The sequence below is a fragment of the Apteryx rowi genome, unplaced genomic scaffold (assembly GCF_003343035.1).
Source record: "Apteryx rowi isolate R43461 unplaced genomic scaffold, aptRow1 scaffold_16, whole genome shotgun sequence".
Lineage (NCBI taxonomy): Eukaryota > Metazoa > Chordata > Aves > Apterygiformes > Apterygidae > Apteryx > Apteryx rowi.
Window position 1 is genome coordinate 5,191,823 of NW_020447863.1, and position 26,618 is coordinate 5,218,440.

Consider the following 26,618-nt stretch of genomic DNA (forward strand, 5'->3'; position numbering starts at 1 on the left):
CTCCAGCCCCTTTTCTCTTGCACTGCTCTTCTGTGCCTGTCGTGYCAGCGTGAGTGTGCAGCGGGGGTTAAGTGTCCACCTTCCTGTGGCTGGGGATTAGAATAAGGAGCAGCATCTTCTGGGCCTGTGGCTGGCCGTGAGCGATAACCCCCGAAGCTGCTAGAATGGGAATGCTGGAAGTTGCTAATGGGTAAGGAGCTGTTTGCTTTAGTCTACTGAAACTTCACTGAGTTTGGGGAAAGCTGAGATGGAAAGAGGAACTAGTGCCTCCCAGATCTGCTTTCCAGTATAGAGGGTGAGGTCAAAGGACACAAATTTGGGGGAGATGTAATAATAAACCCCGTTGGTCATGGAGGATGTCTGTATGCAGCAAGGAATACTGAAGCYCTCCCTCCCAGAGTTTTATTCCAGGTTGTATTCATCCACACAAGAAAAACAGGGGTTTGGGTTGGTTTTTCTTTCCATATGCAACCAAAGGATGTCTGGAACCTCCTTCTGTTGCTCCTAAAATGTTTCCCTGTCGGATTTAGGGCATGCTGGGAATGCATAGCAGAGCAATCCCTCATAATTTCACATGGTGTGAGATGGGAAAACCSGATCTGTTCTAGTCAACATTGTGACTCCTTCCAATCTGAAGAACAGTTGGAAGAGTTGTAAGTCAAGTTTGGAGCACAATAGTCCTAAAACATAACTCGGGGGCAAAAATATTTCTTACATTTGCAAATCTACCACTGCTTTTTTTGCGTATGCCCAGGGCTGTGATCAGTAACTGCTAGGTAGGTGCAGCCCCTTCAAGGAAGCTATACTGAATGTTTGATTTTAGGAACACTTGTCAGGTGGATTATAACGAGCAGGAGGAAAAGAACAGCCAAGGTTTCACGTGCCCTGGAGAAGAAGGCACRCCCTGTGAACTTGGGCAATGTTAGTTTGAACTGTGGGCTGAAACCTGAGAAGGAATTGGAGTTGTTTCACTGAAACCAGCTTCCTAAAGGGATTTGTGCTGGAAAGGAGGAGACTGTAAACTGAGCATAACACATCAGAATGGGCTTTTTTTTTTTTTAATGAGAAATTCACTGGGAGGAGAAAATAAGCGAAGAAAAACRTGGCACTGCAACAGAGATGAATGGCTGTTGAGTGGAGATTCAAGTCAGGGTTGGGAGACTGCAGACAGTGATCCCTGAGAAGGGTGAAGGACAGCTGTGTGTGTTGAACTACAAGGTGAGCATTTCCCTGGAGGAGGAATAGAAGCTAGAAGGGCTGCAAAGGTGATGCAAATAAAATGTCAAAACTAAACCCTCAGAAATTACAGCATGTGCCCTCCCTGGATCGCATGGAGAGAGGGTGCTCCCACCTTTCCAGACGTGACAACACCCCCTTCTTTCCACAGCAACAGGTTGTACAGTGGAGGGCAGAAGCAATTAGGGAGCCAAACAGACATTAGGAAAGAGAACGCTGGATTTGGACTCTGGAGAACTGAATTCTACCCTGGGTTCTGCTGCTGACCTCAGGCAGGGGATGGGCCTTTGTGTTGCCACTACGCAACCAATAAATCGCATTACTTGTTCCTGTCCCTATCCTTGTGCAAGAATAACTGTCACTGCCCAAACATTGCTCCTGTTAGCAAACCTCAAGCACAATAAAACCTTTCCCCTAGCCCCACTATTATGCAAGTYCTCCAACTGCATAAAAAGAGAAGCTGGGGTGAATATGCACCCTCACATCCCTGCACAACCTCCCAGTCCACTTCTCCCCTACCAATGCTTACAGTCCCCACGTCTCTTTTTTTAACATGGCCAAGACTATCACGRAAGTGGGTCAACCTGTTCAGGTTTCGGTTTTAGCTCTGCTACTGCTCAGTTCTATCACGTTCATGCTTCTGCCACATTTCTCCAGCCAACGCTCCTAACTCAATACATGCACAAATACCACAGCTGCCACATGTGCAAGTAACTCTCAGTGAATACCGTAGAGTCAAAGTTGCACTGCGTGTGCTTTAATTCATTAGTCGAGGTTTCAGGAGCATTGCCAAATTCACAGGGCCAAAGGCTCCACGGTTCAATCATCTTTAGCGCTGTATTAAAAAGACTGTCAAGGAATTTGCATAGTTTGACAACCTGGGATATAAACTCAATACTATTTGAAGTAGGTGAATAGCAAGGCTGGACTGGTGAACAAACGGCAGGGAGAAAAACAGGGACTGAATGGTAACAGGCTGTGGAATATCCTTTCAAGGGAGATGACTGGAACTTTGTTGCTCAAGACGCTGAAAATAAAACTGGTTACTGCACCAGAAGATGGTAAAAAACCATGCTATACAGGAGTAGAGAAAACTTCCTGTTCCATCTCTAAATTCCACATGGATGCTTTGATAGAGGCCCCAAGGTCTGGCAGCCTGCTCTGCCTCCTTCCCCAGGCTGGCAGGAACGGAGAATTCTTTAAATACTGACAACCTGCTTCAATTTTTTATTTTGCTTCCTTTAGGTCACCTGGCTACACACTAGACTCCTTCTCAGGGCTCTGCGTTATCTAACTTTTTAAGTTTTGTACCCATCCAACTGACAGCGGTACCAGTCACTGTTACAAATTTGGGTACTTGCCAATAAGTTGCTATCAGAAATGAATCCACCTTCCTGTTTTTTATGTAACACTGTCTATAAGGAGATATTTGATAACCTTTGATCCAAGCAACAAACATCTCTTGCTACATAGCAATGCAGCCAGCATGATGCATTCACCAGGTCTGAATGGAAGGGAAAGGAATAGATTTAAAGGAAAAAAATGCTTAATCAGAAACTATGGAATACTGTTCCATTTCCATGTGCCCAGCATGTTCTGCTGCATTGAGCTTTGTGGCCTTTTCATTCAAAGGAAACAATCCAAACCCCAGCTGTGCCCCTGGCTGTAAAGCAGCTCTACAGCCATCTGTGAAACACGTTTGGGACTAGTCCATTTTAACAGCTGTGGCGGGCTGCTTTCCTCGCCTTCTCAGAAAAAGAGAGGAGCGTCTGTGAGAAGTTTTGCCTGTTGGGCCCAGGTCCATGACACCCAGTGCCTTTATTCACCCAGACTTGTAAAACATTAATAAAATACTTTCTAGCACCCTTCTTCTTCGTGTGTGTGTGTGTGTGTGTGTGTGATGATCTTGTAGAGCTGAAGGTTTCAATGAACACATCCTGCTGGCTCAATTTTTAAGATTACTAAATCAAAAGATCCCCCAAACCTCTTTCGGCAGCAGCAGTGTTTTACCTCCTCTGCGGAGCAGGGCACCTGCTCAGTCCCCGCTTTGCTTCTCGTGCACGCAAAGCGAACACCGGTCTCGGTGCTTCCAGCCCTGCCCTCGCGCTCTCTGCCGCCAGTGAAAGCAGCTCGCACGTTTGTAAAAAAAAAGAAAAAAAAGACATATTTATTTAAAACAGAACAGTCAGCCAGGGGGCATTCACGGGCCTGTTAACGAGGAAAACTTAAATAATAATAACAATAACAATAAAAAAAAAGCTCTCTGGGGCTCGCCGGCCCTAGAACTCGAAGGTGCCGAAGTGGGCGGCGCGGCCGCCGGCCTTGGGCTGCGGCTTGTAGCCGATGCGGTCGTTGATGAGCTGCTCCCGGCTCTTGTGCTCGGCGCCCAGCGCGATGGCGGCCTCCTCGCCGGCCGCCGCCACCTCCGCCTCCTCCCGCTGCTTCTTGCGGCTCTGCAAGGCGAAGGGCGCCGCGTCACGGCCCGCCCGCTCCCGGGAGGGACCCGCCGCCGCCGCCGGGGAGGGGGGGGAGGGGAGGGGAGGGGAGGGGAGGGGAGGGGACGCGCCGGGCCCCGGTACCGGCCCCGCGCGCTGCCGGGTGGCTCCGCGCCCTCCTCAGGCCGCGCCCCCGCACGCCGCCGCGCCCGGCCCCGCTCGTACCTCCAGGTCCTTCCGGATGCTCTCGAACTCCTCGATATCGTCCAGCTTCAGCTCCAGCCGCGTCGGCTTCCGCCGCAGCATCGCCCGCCGCCGCTCCGCCTCAGCCACCGCCACCGGCAAGAAGCGAGAGCGCGCGCCGCTTGCCACACCTCCCGGCATGCCACGCGCTCCCCGCCCCCCCCGGGGGCCACACCTCCCGGCATGCCCCGCAATCCCCGGCCACCAGGGGCACACCTCCCGGCATGTCCCGCGCTCCCCGCCCCTCCCCGGGGGCCACACCTCCCGGCACGCCCCGCGCTCCTCGCCACCCGGGGACGGGTGGGGTACACCTCCCAGCATGTCCCGCGCTCGCCGTTCTTCCCGCCGAGCTCTCGGGCCCAATCTTCCCGGCAGGCGCCGCGCGGCGCCCCGGAAGTGATTGCAGGGCGCCCGAGCCGCTGTGCCTGGAGCGGCGCGGCGCGGCGGGTRTCCCGGTGCCGGCCGCCATGGCCTCCCCGCGGGCCCCGGCGGCGCGCGGCGGCGCGCGGCCCCCCGCGCGGGCTCCCGCCCCCCCTGAGGTGCGTGTCCGGCCGGGCCGGGGACCGGGGCCGGGCCCTGACGCCTCCCGCCCGGCTCCCCGCCGGATACCCGCGCGGTTGGAGGGGGGAGCGGGAGGCAGCGGGACGGTTTTCGTGGCGGGGGAGGTCCCGGGTGTCGGGGAAGCAGTGAGCGGTGGCGCGGCGGGGGCCCGAGTGCAGTCAGCAACACCCGAGCCCTTGAAAGGGATCGTGCCCAGACTGTTGGTATTTTGGGGGGGATTTTTACAAACTCCTTTGATTTTCCTGAAGAGCCTGCTTTCGGGCTTCTGGTCTGGAAATAAAGGGTTTTTTTAAAATTAATGTTATATCTCCTGCTTTTCAGCGAGGGCATTGAGAGGTGGCACCCAACATCTCATGCCTTTTCCAGAAGTTCTTCTGCAAGATCGGGAAGAGCTTCATATTAAAAAACAAAAAGGTGGGGGGGGAGAGAGACTTAAAAAACATGCCCAAGCAAACACTAAAGAAATGGAAAAGGCTGCAAATCTAATTTAAGCAAGTCTGTTGAACGTGCCATCTAACTTTTGGGTTTTTTGCGCTTGAGGTGTAGCCTTGCTGTTCAAAATTAGCATCTCATGTATAGTGTCAGGGGTCTTTTCATGATGTCCTTACTAACTTTCTCTGACAGAGCAGTGCTTTCTCATACAGCCAAGCCATTYGTTGAATGTCGTCTTTTTAGCCAAAACACACTGAAGAAGTCTTAAAATTCCGCTTCTACTTTCCAGGCCACAAAGAGCAAGGTCTCGGAGGAGAGCGATGCTCCTCCACCCAAGAGACCCCACATCTTTTATGGCAGTTTGGAAGAGAAGGAGAGAGAGCGTCTTGCAAAGGGAGAGTCYGGCCTGCTGGGAAAAGATGGGGTGAAAGCTGCAATTGAGGCTGGCAACATTAACATAAGCAGCGGTGAGAATGCTTAACCCTGTCAGCTTTTGATTCTCACTCTTGATTTTGACATATTCATAAGTCTCTGTGTTTGGGTTTGAGCATARTTTAAAGTCAAGAATGTGACGCCTTTGTCCAGCTGTTGCTTTCAATTTCATGGCTTCGTTTTTGGTTTAGGTGAGGTCTTTGATCTCGAAGACCATATGAGCGAGCGTCAGGCAGAAGTCTTAGCCGAGTTTGAGCGCAGGAAGAGAGCCCGGCAAATCAACGTTTCCACTGACGACTCCGAAGTGAAAGCCTGCTTACGAGCCCTTGGGGAGCCCATCACGCTCTTTGGAGAAGGTCCTGCAGAAAGGAGGGAGAGGTGCTGTGCCCAGTCTTGTGTGTTGTTAATGGTTAACGCCACCCTGTTTGTCAAATTCTTGAAATATTTCTTGTGGTTTGGGTGTTAATGAATGCTTCTAATCAGTGATGCTTCTTTGTGATGTAGCAAGAATTCTGGGGGGTGGAAGAAGGGAGGCAATGATCGTTTGTCAGACTGACAACTCACTGAGTGAATATGATTTAATATGTTTCTTTTCAGATTACGAAATATCCTTTCGGTGGTTGGCACAGATGCCTTGAAAAAGAGTAGGAAAGATGATGACAAGTCTAAAAAATCCAAAGAAGAGGTAATATTTTCTCCTTTTTTTGGTGCTGCTRGCTCTTAATGTGGCAGGAAATACGTTTAAAAAGTTTTTAGAGACCTTATTTAGATCTTTTCTAATACACGCAGTGCTTTTGGTTTCAGTCAGACTGACAGTGAGGGTTGCAACGTATTTAAATCAAGAGAATTAAGTCTGGCTTGTACTGCAGGCCAAATTCCACGTTGCATATGGCCTATAGACCAGGAGACTGGGCAYTGGGACTGTTATTTAGTAAATTCTTTATTGTTGATCATCTTCATACTCAGGAAGAAAAAACTATAGTCCTGCCACTACATCTAGTTCTGTCTTTGATTCTTCTTTCTTTCTGCTTCTTTTTTCTGAGCCTGTTTTTTCCTTATGATTTTGGAGGGTTGCTGTAAGGAAGTACAATTTCTGCAGCTCCAGGCTTCCTTTTTACTCCCTCCTTCTCCACACATCATCCCGTAAAATCAGCAGCAGTACATGGTCAAGTAAAAATAAGATTGTGTTCAAGTGGAATACGCTTGTGGGACATGGCAGTACGCCAGGATCTGATCTGTAGGACAGAGAATYTGACTTGTCTGTCTGAATCTCTTTTTCTAGGACTTATAGTTATGCAAAATCCCCAGTTCAGCCCCTTAAAGCAGAGGCCTTAGGGCAGCAAGGTTTAAGAGAAGGTGCTGTGGGTGGCAGCTATGTACTAAGAGGAGGTCACCTAAGATAACTGAATGGAAGAACTCTATCGCATTATCTTTTTCTTTAGTTTTATTCTTTTTCTTTAAGTATCAGCAAACCTGGTACCATGAAGGACCCCGCAGTCTGAAGACAGCTAGGCTGTGGCTTGCTAACTACTCGCTCCCCAGGTAAGGAAAAACAAAACAAATGAGAAATAGAGAGATGCAGCCTTTTGTCAAATCTAACTGTGAATCCCACTGTGGGTAACGCAGGAAACTTGAGGTCAAGAGAACGGGGAACCTGTGCTGGTAGCCAAACCCAGCGAGATTAGAGCTTGTGTTCTTGGTAACTGCACTGGCATTAGCCCGCTTTTAGGAAAGGCAGAGGAAAGGCCTGTTTCCAGCAGAAGGCCGGGGAATCGTAGGGACTTGTTACTCTAATTTTGCTTTGCACAGGGCAGTGAAGCGGCTAGAAGAAGCCCGGCTGCTCAAAGAGATTCCAGAGGCAACCAGAACATCGCAGAGACAGGAGCTACACAAATCCCTGAGGGTAGGTTTGGCATCTGCTCGGCTTCGTTTTTGTCAAAAGAGATCAGAAAGAGGTCGGCTGCCTGCAGCGGCTSTCCAGATGTGTGTAGTTTTCTGCTTGTGCCTGTCACGTGTTGCAAAGTTCTGCTTTTTCTCTCTCTTCCTGTGATACGCATAAAGCATGTTCTAATCCTGTTTAGCGATTCAGAGACCTGCTTTAATTGTTCCTCTGAATGGAAAGACATCGCTGCACTGCCTTGTCGCTTGCCTGCGAAGCTAAAGAAATTGCTTCCTGAGTTTGTCACAGGCTTAGTTGACTAGGAAGGGACTGCTCGCTTTTCTCRTCCTGTACTGTGGGCTCTATTGCATGAAACCAAGGGAAATAATAACGGACACAGTAATGGAAATCATGTTTTAGAATGACTCTGAGATGCCCTTTTCCAGCATGTTAAGTCGGATTCCTGGCTTAACTGAACAGAATGGCTCGTGTGTTGCCTCTCTAATTCTGCTTACATCCAGAGGCGTTAGCTGCTAGAGGATTTGGTTCTCTCCCAAGAGACCACGCTGCCTGTCCTAGTCTTTCTGATCACATTCGTTGGATGAGATGTAGAGAGAGGCCCAAACTGCAGTGGGTTGTCTGTCAAAACTGTTGTTGCAAAGTAGGCCTGCGAGGTTATTTGTGGAAGTACAGCGGGTGGCATGTTGAGAGCTAAGCTGTGCCAGTGAGCAGTGCAAGCTTACATCAGTCAGAGTCAGGGCTTTGTAGCCCTCCTGCGTGGAGCTGGAGTGGCTCTGGGGCAGCTCCTGCCTTTGCGTAAGTGACTTTCCAAAGGCCTCTGTCTCGTCCTTTGTACGTTTGCCTACTTCATCTCACTCTTTGGGCAAGGCTTTTTCTAGCTTGGTAGTACTTTACTTATTTGCCCTTGTCTTTGTATTTGTTTTCAGTCCTTGAATAACTTCTGCAGTCAGATTGGAGATGATCGCCCACTTTCCTACTGCCATTTCAGCCCCAATTCCAAATTCCTAGCTACTGCCTGTTGGTAAGTGTTCTTTTAAAGCACTTGCTTTAGAGTAGGGGGGGGAACGTGATAGGAATGAAGGAAAGGGATGTTATTGAAGGTCTGTGAAACCCGAGAGTTCAGAAGCACTCTTTGTTCCTACTCTGAACTCTGTCTTCACCCTGTTTTAAAGTTTTGCAGGGATCCTAATCTAAGTCCGTTTGTTCTTGTGGCTGGTAGCTCAAAGTGTGCTGGTATTATAGCCGCTGCAGAAACTCCCAGTGTGGTTCTGCAGCTCTGTGTTTGATCTGTTCTTTGAGGTTCCTGTTCCTGCCTGCACTGACTCGTATGTCTTGTGTTCGACAGGAGTGGGCTGTGCAAGCTCTGGTCTGTGCCTGACTGCAACCTTGTTCATACCTTACGAGGTAGAGAGACTTTCACTGAAACYGTTTGCTTAGTTCTTTTGTTCCTCTGGGCTGAATTCTGCATTGCTTTGTGACTCAAAAGACTTTATTCTAACAAGAGCATCACTCAGACTTATGGGATGTGGGTGTGTGTGTGTCCTATACTCCAGAAGAAGTCCTGGCCTTTCTCTTTGAGATGAGGAAAGGCCTAAGCTTGTTGTTCTGTGTTTCTGAATGATGCTTTTTGGTTTGGTTTGTTTCAAAACCCGGGTTTAGTTGTTTTGAGTCAAATATCAACATTCCTGGCCAGCTCACTTGAGAACAACGGCGAAGTTCCTTGCACAGTGGTCGCGACTTTGACTAAATACAAATATGAGGGAAAATCTCTTGATTCATGCATGTGACTTTTCATCTCATTTTGTTTTGACAACTACAAGACTTGACATTTGATACTCTAAGTGGGTGCTACTGGAATTGCAGTTTAGCTGTTTGCAGTACAGATGTGTCTGGCAGTCACAATGCAACTTCACCCAACAYGGGAGGACACTATGAAAGTGTTCTTTGGTCCTTGACTAGTCAGCAACAAAAGAAGTGCTGCTTTTCTGAAGAATTGGCCGAGATCTCATGGCAAATAGTAAATTTTTACTCTTTCCTTCCTTTCTTTTGAGGACATAACACCAACGTAGGAGCAGTAGTCTTCCATCCCAAAGCCACTGTCTCCTTAGACAAGAAAGACGTTAACCTGGCCTCGTGTGCGGCTGATGGTTCTGTCAAACTTTGGAGCCTTGAAAGGTTAGAATGATACTGGACATGCACTGCTGCAGCATTGTTGTTTTGGGGTTTGTTTTGGTTTTTTAGACATCAGACACTTGCCATCCTCCTGCAAATGTAACCTCTTCTTGTAGTTATATCAGAGCAGTTCCTCTTCAGCAGGAAAAGATCATCCTGATTAGGGGAATCAAGGTGAAGAGAACTTGTCTGGAAAGAATCAAGTCAGAATTGCTGCTGAGCGTTGGCAAACTGCTTTGGGCGATGGATGGAAGGTTCAGAGGTTGTTTCATTCAAACCTTTCATCTGGCAGGAGATTCCCCATCTTTGGAATCAAGGAATGAACTTTTGTCATGTTTGAAAACACCAGTATTTACAGAGGGATGAACTAAATGTATAATGATGCGCAAAAGGTTCATCCTGTAACAAAAACGAGTGGCCCTGTGTCATTGCGTAGTGTTAGCTGGTTTTGGAAGATAGGCAGCATTTACTTCCAGCCTGAGAAAAAGGCAGTGGCATAGACACCAAGCTCTAGCGTCTGCGTGTTTGAAAAGCAGAGCCTTGCAATGTACCTCCGGAAGCTCTGAGATCCTCGGTTTATAATCCTTAGCCCGGAGGTATCGTTTCTAAGGTTTTGGGCCTGGGAGAAGCATACCTGTGCCAAGAGAGAGATGCTTATCAGTCTCATGTGACCATGTCTCCTTAATTGGCCAGTTAAAAAGAAACTAGATGCTGTTCAGATTTTCTACTAAAGGCTGCTGAGCTGGTGCGTGCAATTAGGGTAGAATAAATATTCCCCCTAGCCTGCCTGCCACGGGTAGAGCCTTGAGAATAGCGCGGTTTGCCGTAGTTTGGGACGCGTTCTGTGTAATCACAGTGAAGCTCCTACTCTGCAGTCCGCGTTTTGTTTCTGCTGTTACCATTATTAAATAAAGTGGTGCCTGGGACTCCTGACGCAGGTCAGGGCGACTCTCTGCGAGGCACTGCGAGATGTTGCTGCCCAGAGCTCACGGTTGGTTGAGAATGACATCACTGGGCTGTTGACGTTCAAGTTGCTAACTGCCTGAAAATAATGAAGGCCTTGTTAATTTTCATAACGTAATTATCCCAGGAGAGCTTTATAACCGAGGATGTAAGTGTGGTTAAAGGAGTTTCACTTAGAGCTTTAGCTATGTGAACAAAGACAGCATTAGATACCCTTGGTGGTCAAAAATGTTGGCTTTCCTGTCTTGCGTGTATTTAAGTGTCAGCTGTTTTACTGTGATTGTAGTGACTGCAAAGGCCTCGTTAGCACCAGCCACCCCGGCCAGTGTCCAATGACTTGGTTTCTGTTTTTCAGTGATGAGCCGGTGGCAGATATCGAAGGTCACGCCATGAGAGTGGCACGTGTGATGTGGCACCCATCTGGAAGGTTCCTGGGCACTACCTGGTATGGGGATTTGGTTATTTGCTTTAAGACATTACCATTAGCTGTCCAGCTAGTAAACTGGTAGGCGTCACTGCCTGTCTGCAAGGGGGTCCAACATGGGCAACAGTCGGCCATTCTTGACAACAGCTTAACCTAGTCTGAGCCGTTGCAATGTAAAAAAAAAAAAGCAAGTCATTGGGATTCCTGTAGGACCTCCTTTCTCTGCTCCTCTTGGAAATAAAATGTCCACAGAGTTAATGAAATAACAGGTTATTCTCCCTGGAGATTTCCAACTGCCAAGGGAGCAGCCCCCTGTCTGCCACTGACCAGTGAGTGAGCGTGGGACAGGAGATGTGAGTGGGACAGTGGTATGGGGCAGACGTTGACACTGATGGGAGAGACCCAGTGGAGCCACTGTGCTCCGCTGAAGCTGAGCAACGCATAGATGATCTGAAACGCTGGCTCCGGAAGCAGAAATGCATGCTACCGCTAAGCGGATTTCGATGAGTTACCCACACTCTTATTGGCAGCTAAGGATGATGATCCTTATAAATTACGTTGTTCCATTCTGCTCTCTCTTCCTTCAATTTCAATTCTAAGGGCTTAAAAAATGCAGAGAAGCAGCCTCTACTCTTGTATTGATCATCCTGTGTCTGTAGCTGGCAGTTTGGGTGGCTTTCTTGAGGTCAGCTGGGCCCAGCACTAGCAGCTTGGAAGGGAAAGGCGTCAGATGAGGCCACGCATGCTTGTCATACAGTGTGTTTCTTAGCCTGCCAGCAGACAGTGTCACCCGCTGCGCGATCTCTTTGAGGTTGCAGGATGCCATGTTTACATGGAACTAGGGAAGCTCCCTGCTCTCTGAGGGACGTGCTGAGGGACGTAGTGCTGAGGATTTCTGACTTTTCAGAGTGGACAGGCTCGTCCCTGGCCATGTCTTCCTACACAGCGGACCAAGCTTTGGACCAACCCACATAAATGTGCTGACAGCTGTTACATGTGTGCCCAGTTCAAGCAGGATTATAAGGTTAGAATGGGGATCCGGAAAAATGCATTTAGTTGGATAAATGCTTTGTTTTTACAGCTATGATCACTCATGGCGCTTGTGGGACTTGGAAGCTCAGGAAGAGATCCTCCATCAGGAGGGACACAGCAAAGGGGTCTACGACATTGCCTTTCACACGGATGGGTCTCTTGCTGGGACTGGGTGAGTTTGTTTTGTCTAAAGACTGTACAGGAAACGTTATCAAGGATTTGTTGTGGATTGACTCCGAGTGCCCCAGTGATTCTGGTGGTGAGGTTGAGTGTATTCTGACAGCTGCTGAAGTCTATGATGTGTAATGCATGGGTTCTTTCTTCACAGCGGACTGGATGCTTTTGGCCGGGTGTGGGACTTGCGCACAGGACGCTGCATCATGTTTCTAGAAGGCCACCTGAAGGAGATCTATGGGGTTAACTTCTCCCCAAATGGGTAAGAAAGGAGCTTGCACGGTTTACGTGGAAACTCTGAGTACAAACACCATCTTCCATGAGTATGTCCTTCCTTTGGCAGATACCATATCGCAACTGGCAGCGGTGACAATACTTGCAAAGTGTGGGACCTCCGTCAGAGGAAGTGCATCTACACCATTCCTGCCCATCAGAACCTGGTGACTGGGGTGAAGTTTGAACGTAAGCATCTCCTGTCACGTGTTCCTTATCCCTGCCTTTCCTGAGCTGAGATGGCACAGGATGGGCAGTACATATGACAGGCTGTAGTGTTGATACTCCCGGGGACAACTCAAACACGTCTTCAGGGCAAGAGGGTCTGTTCTTGTTTAACAGTAGAAGACTTTTCACTTTTTTATTTGCAAATCTTACTTCTCCCTTTTTCTCATCCTCAATTGCAGCCAATCACGGTAACTTCCTGCTCACAGGCGCTTACGATAACACGGCAAAGATCTGGACTCACCCTGGCTGGTCCCCTTTGAAAACACTGGCTGGTCATGAGGGGAAGGTAATGGGACTGGATATCTCCCTCGATGGCCAACTGATAGCGACATGTTCGTATGACAGAACCTTCAAGCTGTGGACAGCGGAATAGCTCAGAGTTTCTGATGAACTGGAACTGTGATGTTAATGGCTTTGAACTTGGACATTCTTACATTCTTGCTTTTTTGTATTAAAGAAAAAAAAGGAATCAGCTATCACAACATGCATTATGGTGGCTGTAGTCACTGGCTGGTCTTGGTTTCCTGGTTGAGGTGGTTTTGAAGCATCTGTGTTTGCCAGGGCTTGGTTGGAATCAAAACCTGGATGAGTTTCTCACACTTTTTAGAACTTTATTTTTACACTCTAGACATTGTTTTTCTGTTGTAATTTGGAGATGAACCATCTACTCCCATGCATCACCTTGGGTGCATCACCTTGCCTCCCAGCCAGTCTCACAGATTTTCTCCAGTTTGTTTTTAAACATTTGTAGATAGCTACGTAACTCTTCAAGTATAGCGTGTTGTACAGCCTCTAGTAACATCCTTCTCACCTTCTGTTTCCCAGGAGCCTGTGGTAGAAGTCTATGGCTTCAAACTTGATACTGGCTGTCAGAATTATAGGAAAATGGTACCCTCCTTCTCCTACATGTGTAAAGTTGGTCTCTGAATGTGGAAGTCTGTATCCCCTTTGTATTTACTCACAGTAGATTTTAAAGGCCAGGGGATATTTTTTTAATTTTCCATGCCCTATCTCATACCCTAGCTCCTTGAGCTGTCTCAAGAATTAGGTGTTTCAAATTCATGTAGGTATCTACTGTTAAAGTTGTTACTGTGTCTCACCTGAGTTAATACAGAGCAGGCTATTTCACTGTAGGACTTTCTTGCTCTAGTTTGCACTGTGAGGAACTTCCTTTTTTGTTGTTTAAACTTCAATTTAAAGTTTTGCAAATGCGATGTTCTGGAAAATCAAAATGTGTTCTGAATATGCACCCTAGCTTCTGGGTTTGACTAAGGGACAGAGACGTTACAAGTACTTCACATCACACACAGTTTGATATCTCTGTCTGCTATCTTAAAAAGTCTTCAGGAGAAAAGAGAAGATTTTCCTTTGGTCACCTGGAAAGCAGCTGTCCATGTTCCTTGGGAAACTGGAACACAATTCTGTTTCCGATACTTGCCTTAAATGCATTTGGGGATCATGTTGTTCTAAGAACCAGCCCCCTCACCCCCCCACTCCTGAGTTGATATTCTGCTTTGCTGCAATATCACTGCATCCCCCCTTCTACCAGAGTGCTGTGGGTTTCTCCTCCCTTCCAGAAGTAAGGTGGCATCTGCTGCATGCCACCTTTTATTTATTCCCAAGGAAAATGTAGGTATGGGACCAGAGGCCGGTGAATAACAGAAAAATATTTAATTGCCATCTCCTCCTGTCTAATAAGCCTAGATACTCAGCTACCTGCTCGCAAGCCAGTTTAGTAGCTCCTGCGGTGTCTACTAAAATTTATCTTGCTGCCCTAAGATCCATCTCTGAGCAACCAGTGTTTGGTCTGTGCTACCGTAAACGAGGTGACTCTGTGCTGGACGGGCTGACCTCGCTTGGCCCAGCCTGCGGGGCRGCACGGCCCAGCCTGCCTGCTGAGCAGTCAGACCCACACCGGCTAGGCTGGAGCCTGAGAGCTGCTGCGTCACCAACCTGAGGCGCAACTGGCCTTTCCGCCTCTCCCGAGGCTCCTCTGTTCGTCCCGCGCTGTAATGATTCCCTCTGGTGTCCATGCGTGGCTGGGATGGCCCGTGGCACCGATGCTCACCAGGYTCCTCTGGTGCGATGGTGGCTGGGGGACTTGGTGGGCTGCAAAGCAAGGCCACCGGGAGAAGGGCAGCAACCCGAAAGGGTGTAACCTGGCAGACTGTAACAGCTACCGCTTGTTCTCTAGCAGGCCCCCATGCAGGACAACAGCGTGTTTCTACCTCCGAAGATGAGATTCTGGATGCTAAAGAATTTTCTCCCAGCTGCTGTGGGTGCATTTACTCACGTTGCACCTGGAGTACAAGTGGCTGCTCCAGCACATGGTCCAAGGCCGTCTTCTCCTCCCATTAAAAACCAGTTTTGTTAGAGCGGGGCAGCAGCGCTCTGACAAGGGGTCGCCGCTGAGAACCGCTGTCCAGGGCAGCACACGTATCTCTCCTTCCCTAACTGACGCCGCGTGCAGCTAGCCTGGATGTTTTGCAAATAAAACACACRCGGCTCATTCGAGAGTCAGAACTGGGCCCGAAGGCACCTACAATTTGGCTTTTCATCTAAACAGCTCTAGCTGCTTTCCGGGAGCTACAAAATGAAACGACCAAATCCATCGCCGCGCTGCGGGTGCCGGTGGGCAGCGGGACGGGCTCCGCAAAGCTGCTCCGAGCGAGCCAGCCTCTGCCGGAAAGGTGGCCGCGGTCAAAACGCCGCCACCTCCTCCAGCTCCGCGCGCCTGCTCAGCCGCAGCAAGCGAATCCCCRCGTCGAAGCTGCCGCAGAGCAGCGTGGCGGCGTCGCAGGCAGCCAGCGAGGCCAGCGGGCCCGCTCCTCCGAGGCACCGGGAGGCCAGGCAGGCTGCGGAGGGAACGGGGACGGCACTCAGGGCCGGCAGCTCCGGCGGCTGTCGCCGCGCAGYGCTGCTTTGGAGCCGAGAAACGCCCGCTGCCTGCGGGAGAGACAGGCAAGAGGAACGCGTTAAACCTTGCGCCCGGGGGTAAACGCCGGCGGGCGGCAGGGGAACGCCAGGCTCCCCTCCCGGGGGCGGCGGGAGGTAGGCGAGCTGCGGCCCCCTCGCCCTCCCGGCTCGCCGGGCCCGACGGCAACGGGACGCGCCGGCTTCGAGCGTTGGGCCCCGCGCGGCGTCTCGGCATAGCCCGGCCGGGCGGTTGCCAGCCGGGGGGGACCCAGGCTGCAATTGGGCTCAGCCCCTTCCCGGGGGCAGACGGACAGACGGACAGAGTGCCGCTGGGCAGAGCAGCAGGGGTCACGCAGAGCCATTCCCCATGAGCTTTTTTTCCTCCCCCCAAAATTGCTTATGGCTCGGGAAAATTCTTCTTAAGGGTTGTGTTACGTTCAACACGCAGTTTTGATGACAATCCAAGAGGGAAACGGAAATCAGATTTCCAGAGCCCCGTAAGCCCTGTTCACACCTATGAATGAAGGTCATCTCTTCCTTGTCTCCTTCAGTTTAGGAAGGAGGCTCATCCCCCCCRGTGTTACATACCCAAATATCCTCTGTTGGAGAGCAACACCAGCTGCTCTGGGGCGTATCCATCTCCTCCATCCCAGCCCTGTGGCCGGATTCGAGTAAAACCCAGAGGTTACAGGCTCAGTTGAGCCCATCACCGCAGGGAGACAGAGACCAAGGCAGCGGTTGTGGCAGCCCAGGGTGACACCTGCTCGGTGGGCAGCTCCCTCCCCTACCTCCGCTGTCCTGGTCCCAGAGCTTCACTTTGCAGTCGTACGAGGACGTGGCAATGAGGGGGGCCGGAGCCAGGCCCCGGGGAAGGAAGACGCACGAGGCGGTGGTTTGGAGATGCCCTCTGTACTCGCGCACTTGGCTCCTCGTCTGCCGCAGGTCCCACAGCTGCAAGGCAACGGGAAGCATTTAGAGTCCGGGTAACTTCTTGGCTCCATCACYGTCACTTGATGACACGGAGCTGTTTTACAAAGAAAGCAAGTGTTTTTGTTTAAAGAGCACCTTGAGTCAGGGGTCCCTTCCAGGCTTTCTGCAAGAACCTCGCAGTCCCTAAAACTCTTGTCCCTGTGCTTTAATAAGGATGAACATCTGCTGCTACAGAAGACTCACGAAAGGGAGAGACAGGAAGAAACTGAGGAGCTCGACCAGCAGCCTCAGGCCCAGCTGGTGATACCAGTGTGAAGCCAAACAAGCACCATGAGCAGTCCCTCTGGGCACTGATCTGCTGCATGCCATGGAGATCAGAGAAGAGCAGAAAAAGCAGAAGACCAGAAAACGCAGGAATTGCTGCCCAGCAAACTCACGGTTGCTTCGCAGCCCTCCCCAGCGAAGCCGCCGCTGCTGCTGACGCAGTAGCGCCCGTCCTGGCTCACATCGCAGCACGTCTGAATGTGCCGCTTGCCCGGGAACGTATGTGCCACCTGCAGCTCCCGGCTATCCCAGATCCTGAAAGCACAAGAGCGGGGAAGGGGGGGCTCTGACACATTACCGCGACGACGGGCACATCCCCATTTCCCGGATCGACCGCTCTCTTCGTTCCATGATCTGCTGGCATATTCCCCAAGCTAGAACTGCCTCTTCCGTGGCCACCGGTAAGATTTACCTGATCATTTTGTCCTCTGACGCTTGCGCGACGTAAGGCTCCCCAGGAACCCAGCACAGATGTGTTACCTGCGGAGGGGAAGRGATGAGCAGGCAGCCCGGGCTGACGTCCGCCTGTAATGCAGAACCACAGAGCTCCCCCGTCCTCGCTCTCCTTGCGCTGCGTATTGAGCAGGAAACGCCGGGTGCATTTTTTTTCTGTTTCCCATCAGTGCTGCTCCCTTACTGGGGCCGACAGGTTCAGTCCCATGTGGTTATCAGCAGGCAGGGAGGCACCAACGCTGAACGGGACCCAGCACCGTGGAAGCACGGGCACCTGAAGACACCCRCAACTCCACCACCGGGCTGATGCAAAAGGAGATACAGACCCCACCACAGAACAAACTTCCTAACGACTCCGCTCAGCACTAGGCATTAATAATTGCTGTATGTGTCTCAGTATCCTTGKGCTAGTGGGGTTTGTTTTTCCCTGGAAAAGAGGGTAAGCAGCCTCAAGTTCAAATCTCCACAAGTGCTTAGGCACCCGTGCAGCACATCTTGGGCTTAGCGTAGCGCCAAGCTCAGGGCAAATCCTCTTTGCGCAGTTTTACATGCAAAACGACTGAGGAGGCAGAGTTGCCTCTACAGGGCAAAGGGAACCAGCGGCTCCTACCAGATTCCTGGAGATACCAGCTCTGCACAGGCGCGCCCCCGTCTCTACATCCCACTTGCAAACGGTGTTGTCTCGTGAACCCGTGCACAGGTGGGAGGCATCTGCAACCACAAGTTAATGTCCAAAAATTGTAAAGAAAAATTGTAAAGAAACATTGTAAAGAAATCACCGTTTGGGGAATAGGAGTCAGTTTTGCCTCACCTGGGCTCACGGCTAGTCCAGTAACGACCAGGTCGTGTCCTGGGAAGTGCTGCCTTGGTCCTGAAGTCCYGAGAAGCTCCCACATCATCACGGTCTTGTCACGGGATGCGCTGAAGATTCTGTTTGAGTCAAGGGCACAGGTGACCTGCCCAGGACAAGATGGGAGATGTACCTCAGACATCCTGCTCGAGCCAGCAGCACGCAGGGAACACACAGCACTCCCGCTGCCGTGACAAAGCTCCAGAAGTGCATAAATGTGACCAGAGGAGTGCCTGACCTTCAAAATGCACTTTTTGTTTTTAGTTTTGGGTCAGGAGCAATAATGATACTGCAAGGTTGGAATAACAATGCTGAGTTGGCGAGACCAATTCTCTCTTGCCCTGAATGCCAAGCTCAGAGAAGGTCTCCAGGGTCCTTCTGATTCCCTACCCTTAAAAGGGAATTTTTCAAAGGGAGGTTAGCCTGCCAGTGTGATTCGCTATGTCTCTCCTTGCCCTGAAATGGTGCCTTCATCAAACCCGTGGTGCACCATCAAACCTGTACAGACCTGTCACTGTTTGGTCTTCCTGCAAAGACAACAGCTTCAAGACATCTAGATCTAGTAAGAACCATGGAAGAAAAAGCCCTCAGCATCTCCACGTGCCCTCAGGTATGCCCTAACCGGAGACAGTCTGGAGAACATGCTGGGAATAGCCTGTGAAAACCTAAAAGAAACTCAGCATGAAGAACAGAGGCAGCATAATAAAACAGCCCAAGTAAGAACATCTGAACCTGGAGAGCACTTGATGTTTCAGCCTCATAGTTCACCTCACTGGCAGCGGCTTTATGAAGCAACGCAAAAGGTTAACCCAAGTGATTTATCTGGTCTCAAGCAGGCAAGAAAAGGCAGCTCGTGGTTCAGCCTGRGACTTGAAGAGGGGACAGTGATGATGAACCTGAGAGGGACTGAGGACCTGGTGAACAAATGGCTGAGACCAGCTGTGTTTGCCTAAAGGGGATGAGCTCTYTCCTACTGGGCTCAGGTAGACAAATGCTAGATTCCAGTTTGGTGCCAATCTCAAGGGTGGGACTGATGAGCTGTCTTAGGCGAGAAAGACTAAATACACACCAGCTCTCAGTTTCACAGGTGCAAGTTTGACTCCTGGGGGAGTTGCAGGAGAACCATTTTCACCATTCGCCTCAGTGTCTCCCACTTGTGAGGGGTGTCCTTGGGCTGACCACCAGCCAGAGGTTAATGGACCATACCCTACGGCCTCAGGATCTGCTGACTACTCTGCTGAATGCACTTAGCTGTAGACAAGGCTAGGAATTACATCTGTAGCAGCTGACGACTGTTCTCCTGTCATTACAAAGTTTGGCTCCTACCATCAACCCCACCAAACGTGCTGCCAGCCAACTGAGAGATGGTACCTAGGATATCTCATGTTGAACTGCCAGAGAGGCCCGCTGCAGACAAGGTAGAAAGGAAGAGGGACACGATATCCTGGGAACAGCAGGGTCTTATGGTTGCTTCCTCTGACACTCTGCTGCCTCAGCCCCACCACTGCCAGGGGCCACCAAAAATGGTCTGGAGAGAGGCCAGTGATAAAGCTTGCAGGACTCTCAGGCCACTTGGTTTGTCTTGCATGGCACAACTGACAATCCAGCGTGGGGCTTTAGCTCCCAAACAGATGCACCAGGAGCAGACACAAGCGCAGGACGGTCCCAGGAGGTGGATGAAGAGCACTTCATGCCAAACTTAAGCCACAAGCTATTTTCAGAGAGGAAAGAAGTAACGAAGCACCAACAATGAATTCTTAGTCCCAAAAGGTGCTGTGGAGTTACAGAGATATCACGACAATGACACACTAAGCAATAAGCTCATCACCAAGAAAAAAACCATGGTTGATGGAGGAACAGACCTCTCCTCTCCTCAAGGGTAGTTTCTTTTCCTGACCGCTAGAACAGAGTGACAACAGATGCTCCTGAAAGGAAGGGATTAATGGCAAAGTTACTTAGAGACCACTTAACTCAGCTGCATACTGTCTGGAGACACTTGTCAYGACCGTTAAATGCCATCTCTCCTCCTGCTGCCTCCCGTATGAGCGCGAGTCCCAGGCAGCAGCATAGGCCATAGCTCYGAAACCAACCCAAGCAGGCCTATAGCGAGGTGGGACAGTTTCTGATCACCTCCCCTGTGACCAGAGCTGCAGGTGACAGAGGGATTAACCTACTTTCCCCAGAGCGAGTGCAGAAACAGACTGAGCTCCCAGATCCCGGACTCCAGGAGGTCAGGGATGCCCCTTGGACTGCTGTCCAGGCTGCGGGTGGGCTCTTGGAAGCCGCTCACTGCAGCAGGATAGCTTCATTTTTAAGCAGATCCTTTCATTGTTTGGCCTCTTTGAAGGTTTTTATACTAAGGGAAGAAACTGGTGGTTGAGACAGGTATTTCTACATGTATTGCCTTGGCGAGTAAGCAGGATGGCAGTAAAGTCTCACTTCTGGAGCACTAGGAGGTGAGAGCTGCACTCGTCTCACCCCAGTCAGTGTCATGCCCAAAAGCTCTCCTCCTCTCAGCGTTTTCTTGGGTAATAAATGTTTCTTTAGAACTTTTCTCTTGTCTTTTTCTTGTTTTCTCCTACATCTTTCCATAATCAAACAGCTATTGAGGGATGATGATATCTGCAGGCTTAATGGCTTGTAGCCTCACATCCACTCCCCTCCTGTTTACTTAGGTGGGGTAGGGGGTTCCTAATCTCCAAGCCCTGGTCCAGCCACTTCTAGTCTCCTTTTATCCCCTCCTCTTATTTTCTCTCATTGTTCCTCTTTACACCCTTTTCCCTCCTTCCCATCCATCACCGTTTTCCTTGTGGCATCCCATCACTGTCATTCCTCTGATGCCTCTGGGGGTTCCCGACTCCTTTCCCAGGGAACCTTGGTTCGCTGTGTCCTCACCCAACTCCCATCCCCACCAGGTCTGGGACCTCACCTACTCACTGCTGCTGCCTCACTTTGCCCTTCGCCTCTCAGTCTAGTATTTGAGCTGGGCAGCTTTCTTCTACTCAAGGAAGGAGTCTCCTGGGGAAGATGGGGAAGGAAAGAAAGCAAAGAAAACAGATTTTCTGCTCTCAGTTCTGGCACCTGACTGGGAGCTGCAGTTACCATGAAATTCTCACTCCAGTAAATCATGTCAGCTCCACTCTGCAGGAAGGATACGTGCACAAATAGCAACCATGAGGAGATGGGGCATGGAGTTGTATATAAAAACAGGGAGCTCTGAAAAATAAGAGAAGTCTACATACTCTCAGCATGCACAAACTGAGGCTTTTAAAGGCAAAAAAATGGCCAAAGTATAAACATATTATCCCAAGAATAAGAAAAATCACATTCCTGATACAAAGACACCTTGCTGCCAAGTGTGAATTCCTGCTCTGCAGCCACTAGAGCTTCCTGAAAGAAAAAACTGGAATCAACTTAATGTTGCAAAATCTCCCCGTCCTGGGCTCAGAAACTATTAACATTACAGGAAAAACTTCCTTAAAAAAACAGATAAACCCAGATAAAATTACTCTGAGCAGCGGGATGAATGAAGTGTGAAGTCTGAATCTGTGTCCCCTAAGTTCTCCTTCCTACTGCAATATTCCCTTCCTGCCTTCAACATCTCACCGCACAAAGGACAACCGGGGCTGTTCTCAGCCGGGATGTGCACTGGCCACGTCATGCGTAGTGCGTACCCATCCTGGCATGTTTGCTCTCAGGGAGTATATTTAGCTTTGCAATCAGGAGGTCACCTGGAAGATTAAGGCCCCACTCTGCCTGCGCACGGCTGTTATTTTGTGTCCAAGTCTACTAGACAGAGACGTGAAGAAAGGCGAACATCATCCCTGAATCAAAAACTCGACCGAGCAATTTATCCTGACTTTCTGCCATGCAGCCTCTCAAGTGGAAAAATAAGCATGTGTCCAAGCCTCCTGGAGCCCTGTTTGGTCTGGACACAACCACTTGGTGCTTCTTTTCTGGGCAAAGGATCAGTTGGAGCCCTGGGGAAAACCTAACGAGTTCTGATACCTAGACAAACTCTGCGGCTTGCTTTCTGACTGAACAAGGTCAAGCCCTCTGTGGATGACAAACCTTCACTCTATTGTTCCTGTTTTCCCAGTTTCTGCCACGTAACAGCATGGAACACCCCAACTGTACTCAAATAGTTGGCGCTCACCTTGGTGATCTCACGTTCGTGTCCAACGAACCGCCTCAGTACGGCTCCGGATCTCCAGTTACATACAACCACGCTCTGCGGAGAGAGCCCGTGAAAGGAATCAGCAGCAGCAGGAGCACGGACCAAAGAAGGTTTTTCACGCTTTTTCTAAGAGACAGCTCCTCATTCAGTCTTTGTGCACCCACTGTTTGTGCACCCTGCCTCAGGCTACAGCTGAAATGGAATTCTCATTCTAGATCCGTTCCATGTCCATGGAGCCTGGCGGGTCATGCATTAATTCCCCAAGGTGAGATCACTGTATACAAATCCACTTGTCTGGTTTTGAATTTCTGATTGGGCTCGGACTCTGGGAGACGGAGGGACTTTCACACCCGAGCCAGTGTGATTCAGTGTGTGCCCTCACGCTCTGAGCTCATCTTCTCCTTCTATATCCAGGAAAATCAGTGCTGAAGTTGTTATCATTCACGGAAACGTTTAAAGGTCACATGTGAGCCACATCGCCTCATTTTCCTAGCCTCCCTGGCAAAACAACTCCAGAAATATTTTCTTGTCTTTGACTGCCTTTTGTCCCCTGTGACGGACATGTACCTTACCTTATCCTTTCCTCCGGACACGCAGAGGTCAGGTTTGAGAGCAGCCACGGAAGTGACCGCATCGGCATGCACAGGGCTGTACTGCTGAACAGCTCTAACAGGTCCCGTCTTCTCCGCGGAGCCATCAGCCCTGCAGCAAGGAGAGAGACAGCGGCAGGAGCTGCAGTACATCTTATGGCCAAGTCAGGGTGACTTTCCCCACTTAGACTGATGTTGAGAAGACAACAGTGGTAGTGAACTAAAGAACAATAACATCTGATTTCAGAAAGCCAAAGGCAAGCTATGCGTAGACAAATGTGTCTGCTGGACTGGGCGAGATAGAGGAAGCAGATTCCGCCTCCGTAGCTGCTAAATATTTAGGTGTTTACTCACTCCATGCCAGTGCAAAGAAAAAACATTGCATTTCAATCTTACTAGTCTCCTGGGATCGCTTACGTCAACGGCATTCAAGCCTGCCTACCGTCCTGGCTGKGACCACAACTTTGCTCTTTGAAACSAGCTTTGCCAAAGCACTCCTGGTGCCCCTGCTGCCACTCTGTGCTCCCAGCTCATCCCCAGGCAGAGATCACCCTTTTTGCTCCAAATACCTAATTACGGAGGCTGCAGGCTCACGAGTCACCCTCCGTCCCGCCAAGGTGGAGGAAGCTGGAAATACAACTATATCTTGAATGCCAGAGCAAACGTCCTTGTGGACTTACCAGTAACCCCCTTGCATTTATTGTGGGCTGGCTGCCTCCTCCCGCCGGCTGGACCCCTCTTTTCCTCCCATACAGTTGTGCCACAGCAAAATTACCAATATTCAGCCCGCACTGCCAGGATTCAAGCGCGCACTCTGCCGCTCAGCGGCTCACACCGGCTTCTCAGGCGGTCCGCAGCACACCGGACAGAGGGATACTTGTTCTGGCAAAGGAGCCGTTTTCACAGAAAACACTAAACTAAGATCTATGTTATCCTGCTCCCACCGCTGATGAAAGTTATGACAGTCTCTGAGGAGGCAGTGAAGCAGTTTGGATATTTTGGCCAAACAGCCACCCCTGGCGTTTTTAGCATGCAGGTTGCTCTGAATAAGCAATCACAGYGCATGATTGCTGCTCACGCTTACATGCTCGGCCACTCCTGGGAGCTACACATGGACTTCAGTCCCCCAAGGAGCTGAGCAGACCTCAGAAGCAGGAGTCAAAAATGCAAATCGGATTCATACATTCATTAATAACAACTTAAAACAGATACTTGCTATATTCCCTATTGCTATATCCTCTGTTCATTTGCTGTTCTCTGTTCACTCCTATAGTCTGGTTTATTAAGACTTGTTCATCTGGGGCTTTTACCTGTATTTGGAGGTGTGGAGGTGGGTTTTGCTCTGCAGTTTCCCCATAGCACTGMCAAAGCGCACGGCTCCAACTCCAGCGAGCCGCGGCGGGCATCACAGCGCCAGCAGCTCGGGCACTCGCTGCTGYGACACGACCTGGAGGTTAGGAGACACAACGTTACCCAGAACCCGCAGAGATTTCTGACCCTTACGCACCCAGGATAAGGTGCTGATAACACGGCATTGCCATTTGAACCTCGTTTAGAATCAGAGAAGAAGAAATCAGAGGAAGGGACACCTGGTAGTCTCTAGGCAAAAACCCCTGCTTAGAGCAGGACTAGCTTCAAAACCGAGGTTACTGATCCTTCTGCCTCTGAGCTGGCCCGTTCCAAATGACTCTGACAGGTTTAAAGACCATTAGGTTCTTAGGTGTTTCATGGAAATCAGCAAGTGAGTCAAGAAGAGAGACCCCCAAGCTGAGAGCCCRCAGAGGCTGATGCTCTTCGACCACTGGACATGAGGCTGGGGAATATCTCCAGCCACCATGGTCTTGGCTTCCAGGTTCCCTGGAGATCCCAGTTTCCAGACTGGCTGATGCAAACAACTTCAGACTTTGGTTTGTACGGCTGACTGATGTGATTGCAGCTTTAGACCAAGATAACGTCAGTCACGGGCAGCCTGAACTCAACTCGTTCAGCCTGACTTAATGTAAAGCCTCAGCTGGTCTTAGCTTAGGCCAAGTAATGGTTTGGGAACAGCAGCTTCCATGTCCAAACTCCAGCCCCAGGTTGAGGCTAAACAAGACCACCTTGCTAAATCTCTTAGCAGACGCACCGAGTCTCCCACCCACCGCTGCGGGTCACAGGCTGGGCAGAAAGCGGGGAGAGAAGAAAGCAAAGAGCCRTCCCCTCATTCCTGCCTTTCTGGGAAACCAGTCCTCCTCGCGCGTGATGCCGACGCCAGCTCAGGAAAGACACCCACCGCGGCGGCACACAAGGAAGGGCCACGGCCAACAAGCCCATTTCAATGTCAGGGAATTGCCGTTCACAGTAATTGGATTCCTCTTAGCTCCAGACACACTAATTGGATTGAATTCAGTCCGTGCTAGGTGCACATTAGCATTCCCGTCTTCCAGACGTGTAGTTTTTTTGCTAATAAAAATCAGGAAAAAAAAAATCAAGATGCTGCTTCTAGCAAAGGAAAAAAAAAAAAGTGCTTCAAGTCTCTGCTCACAAAAACTTGAAAACCAAACACCGGAAGCAACAAGTGAGAGGCGCCAGTTTTCTACCAAACGTTCCCTTTCTAATTTTACCCTGAGAGCCTTTGTGATAAGCAATTAGCAAGACCTAGCTAATCTCTGCTTGTGCTATCTGGGAGTTTGCATGTTCCAAAGATATAAAGGAAAATAAATCTCACAGTTCGGGGCAGTGTTAATTTGGTAAATTACTTCCTTCAGTCAGACGGAGATCGAGTTTGCAAATTGTTTCAGTACATTAGGAACAAACACGATTTTTCTTTGACAACAAGAGAACACGGGGAGTTTTTTCACCTGCAAAATAAAATTCTAGGAAAAAGCTAAGACCTTAATTCTGATTTTTTAATTACAGTGATATCAGCTGTATAAAACAGCAGGAAAAACACATTATCAGACGTGTCTTTCACCAGGATTTTGCATGTAAAGGCAACATATTTTGAAGGGAAAGCAATTTCCACTGCTTTAGATCATAAACTTCTATTCGCTGTATGTTCGTGCAGTGCCCCAGAGGGAGCACCTCAATGCAGTGCCGAATAATAGCAATAATAACGCACACGTTTCATTTAGCCATAGAAAAGGGGCATTTAAATCCAGCGAAACGTGTGCGTCTTTTCCTGAAGCGTTTTGCAAAACCTTGGCAAAAGCAGCACAAACCCGCAGAAGCCGAGCAAACAGCTTCTGCATTTAAAACAAGCGACGCTGAGCCGGTGGGCGCGCCACGAGGGCCGTGATTCCCCTGTAAATAAAGCCCGGTTTTAGCGTGGCAGRACCAAAGCACGGACGGGGCTGCTGCAAAGTCTTCACGCCGCCGGGCACGGCGGGCTTTGCGCAAAGCAAACAAGCGCAGCAACCCCGCGCAAAGGCGGCGCACGGGGCTTCCCGCAGCGCTTCGCAGTAACGAGCGCACGACTCGATCCCCCAGGATTTCCTACGGGCAAAGCTAAACCTTTCCTGTCGGCAAAGGCAAAGGCCGGAAATTTTATCTGTTTAAAGAAAACCTCGTTATCTCGAAGCAGCTTTCTCGCTGCAGGGCTGCGGCCGCCTCCTGCCCCGAGCTGCCACCCGCGGTGCCGAGGGCTGAGGCGGTCGGTCACCTGGTGTCCCCTGCAGACGCTCCTCATTACACCTAACGGCACAGCAGAGACGTCGCTTGGAAAGCAGCGGCCCAGCTGCGGAGGGCAGCGGGAGGCGGCACGGTGCCCGGGCTGCTCCGCGGGGCCCCGGGCTGCAGCCCCCGGCGGCTGAGCGGGCCGCGGCCCCGGTTCCCCACAGCCGGGGGAGCCCCGCGGGGACGAGCCGGGCTGCGGCCCCGGCTCCCGATAGCCGC

General features: G+C 50.3%; 3 protein-coding genes across 4 annotated transcripts; 1 reads left to right on the forward strand and 2 right to left on the reverse strand.

Moving 5' to 3' along the window:
- Positions 1-3,387: 3,387 nt before the first annotated feature.
- On the reverse strand, positions 3,388-4,069 carry CDC26 (cell division cycle 26). The gene is made up of 2 exons (XM_026059828.1): positions 3,897-4,069; positions 3,388-3,689 (listed from the first exon to the last, which is right to left on the reverse strand). Exons 1-2 carry the CDS (start codon positions 4,053-4,055, stop codon positions 3,516-3,518), a joined length of 333 nt encoding a protein of 110 aa, XP_025915613.1. The 5' UTR covers positions 4,056-4,069; the 3' UTR covers positions 3,388-3,515.
- Positions 4,070-4,381: 312 nt separating this feature from the next.
- On the forward strand, positions 4,382-12,989 carry PRPF4 (pre-mRNA processing factor 4). 2 transcript variants are annotated; one of them, XM_026059829.1, is made up of 14 exons: positions 4,382-4,453; positions 5,197-5,374; positions 5,531-5,717; positions 5,937-6,024; positions 6,802-6,881; positions 7,149-7,242; positions 8,166-8,260; positions 8,585-8,643; positions 9,291-9,414; positions 10,730-10,819; positions 11,880-12,002; positions 12,159-12,266; positions 12,348-12,466; positions 12,685-12,989. In XM_026059829.1, exons 1-14 carry the CDS (start codon positions 4,382-4,384, stop codon positions 12,876-12,878), a joined length of 1,611 nt encoding a protein of 536 aa, XP_025915614.1. In that variant the 3' UTR covers positions 12,879-12,989. The 2 variants fall into 2 exon arrangements, with proteins under 2 accessions (XP_025915614.1, XP_025915615.1); XM_026059830.1 differs by lacking the exon at positions 4,382-4,453 and having other exon boundaries at positions 5,291-5,374; positions 6,808-6,881.
- A 487-nt stretch (positions 12,990-13,476) lies between these two features.
- WDR31 (WD repeat domain 31) lies at positions 13,477-26,480 on the reverse strand. The gene is made up of 10 exons (XM_026059831.1): positions 26,386-26,480; positions 24,056-24,192; positions 22,728-22,857; positions 22,135-22,209; positions 17,940-18,084; positions 17,739-17,839; positions 17,088-17,155; positions 16,789-16,930; positions 16,210-16,372; positions 13,477-15,360 (listed from the first exon to the last, which is right to left on the reverse strand). The coding sequence occupies exons 2-10, from the start codon at positions 24,100-24,102 to the stop codon at positions 15,206-15,208; spliced, it is 1,026 nt and encodes a 341-aa protein (XP_025915616.1). The 5' UTR covers positions 24,103-24,192; positions 26,386-26,480; the 3' UTR covers positions 13,477-15,205.
- Positions 26,481-26,618: the final 138 nt, after the last annotated feature.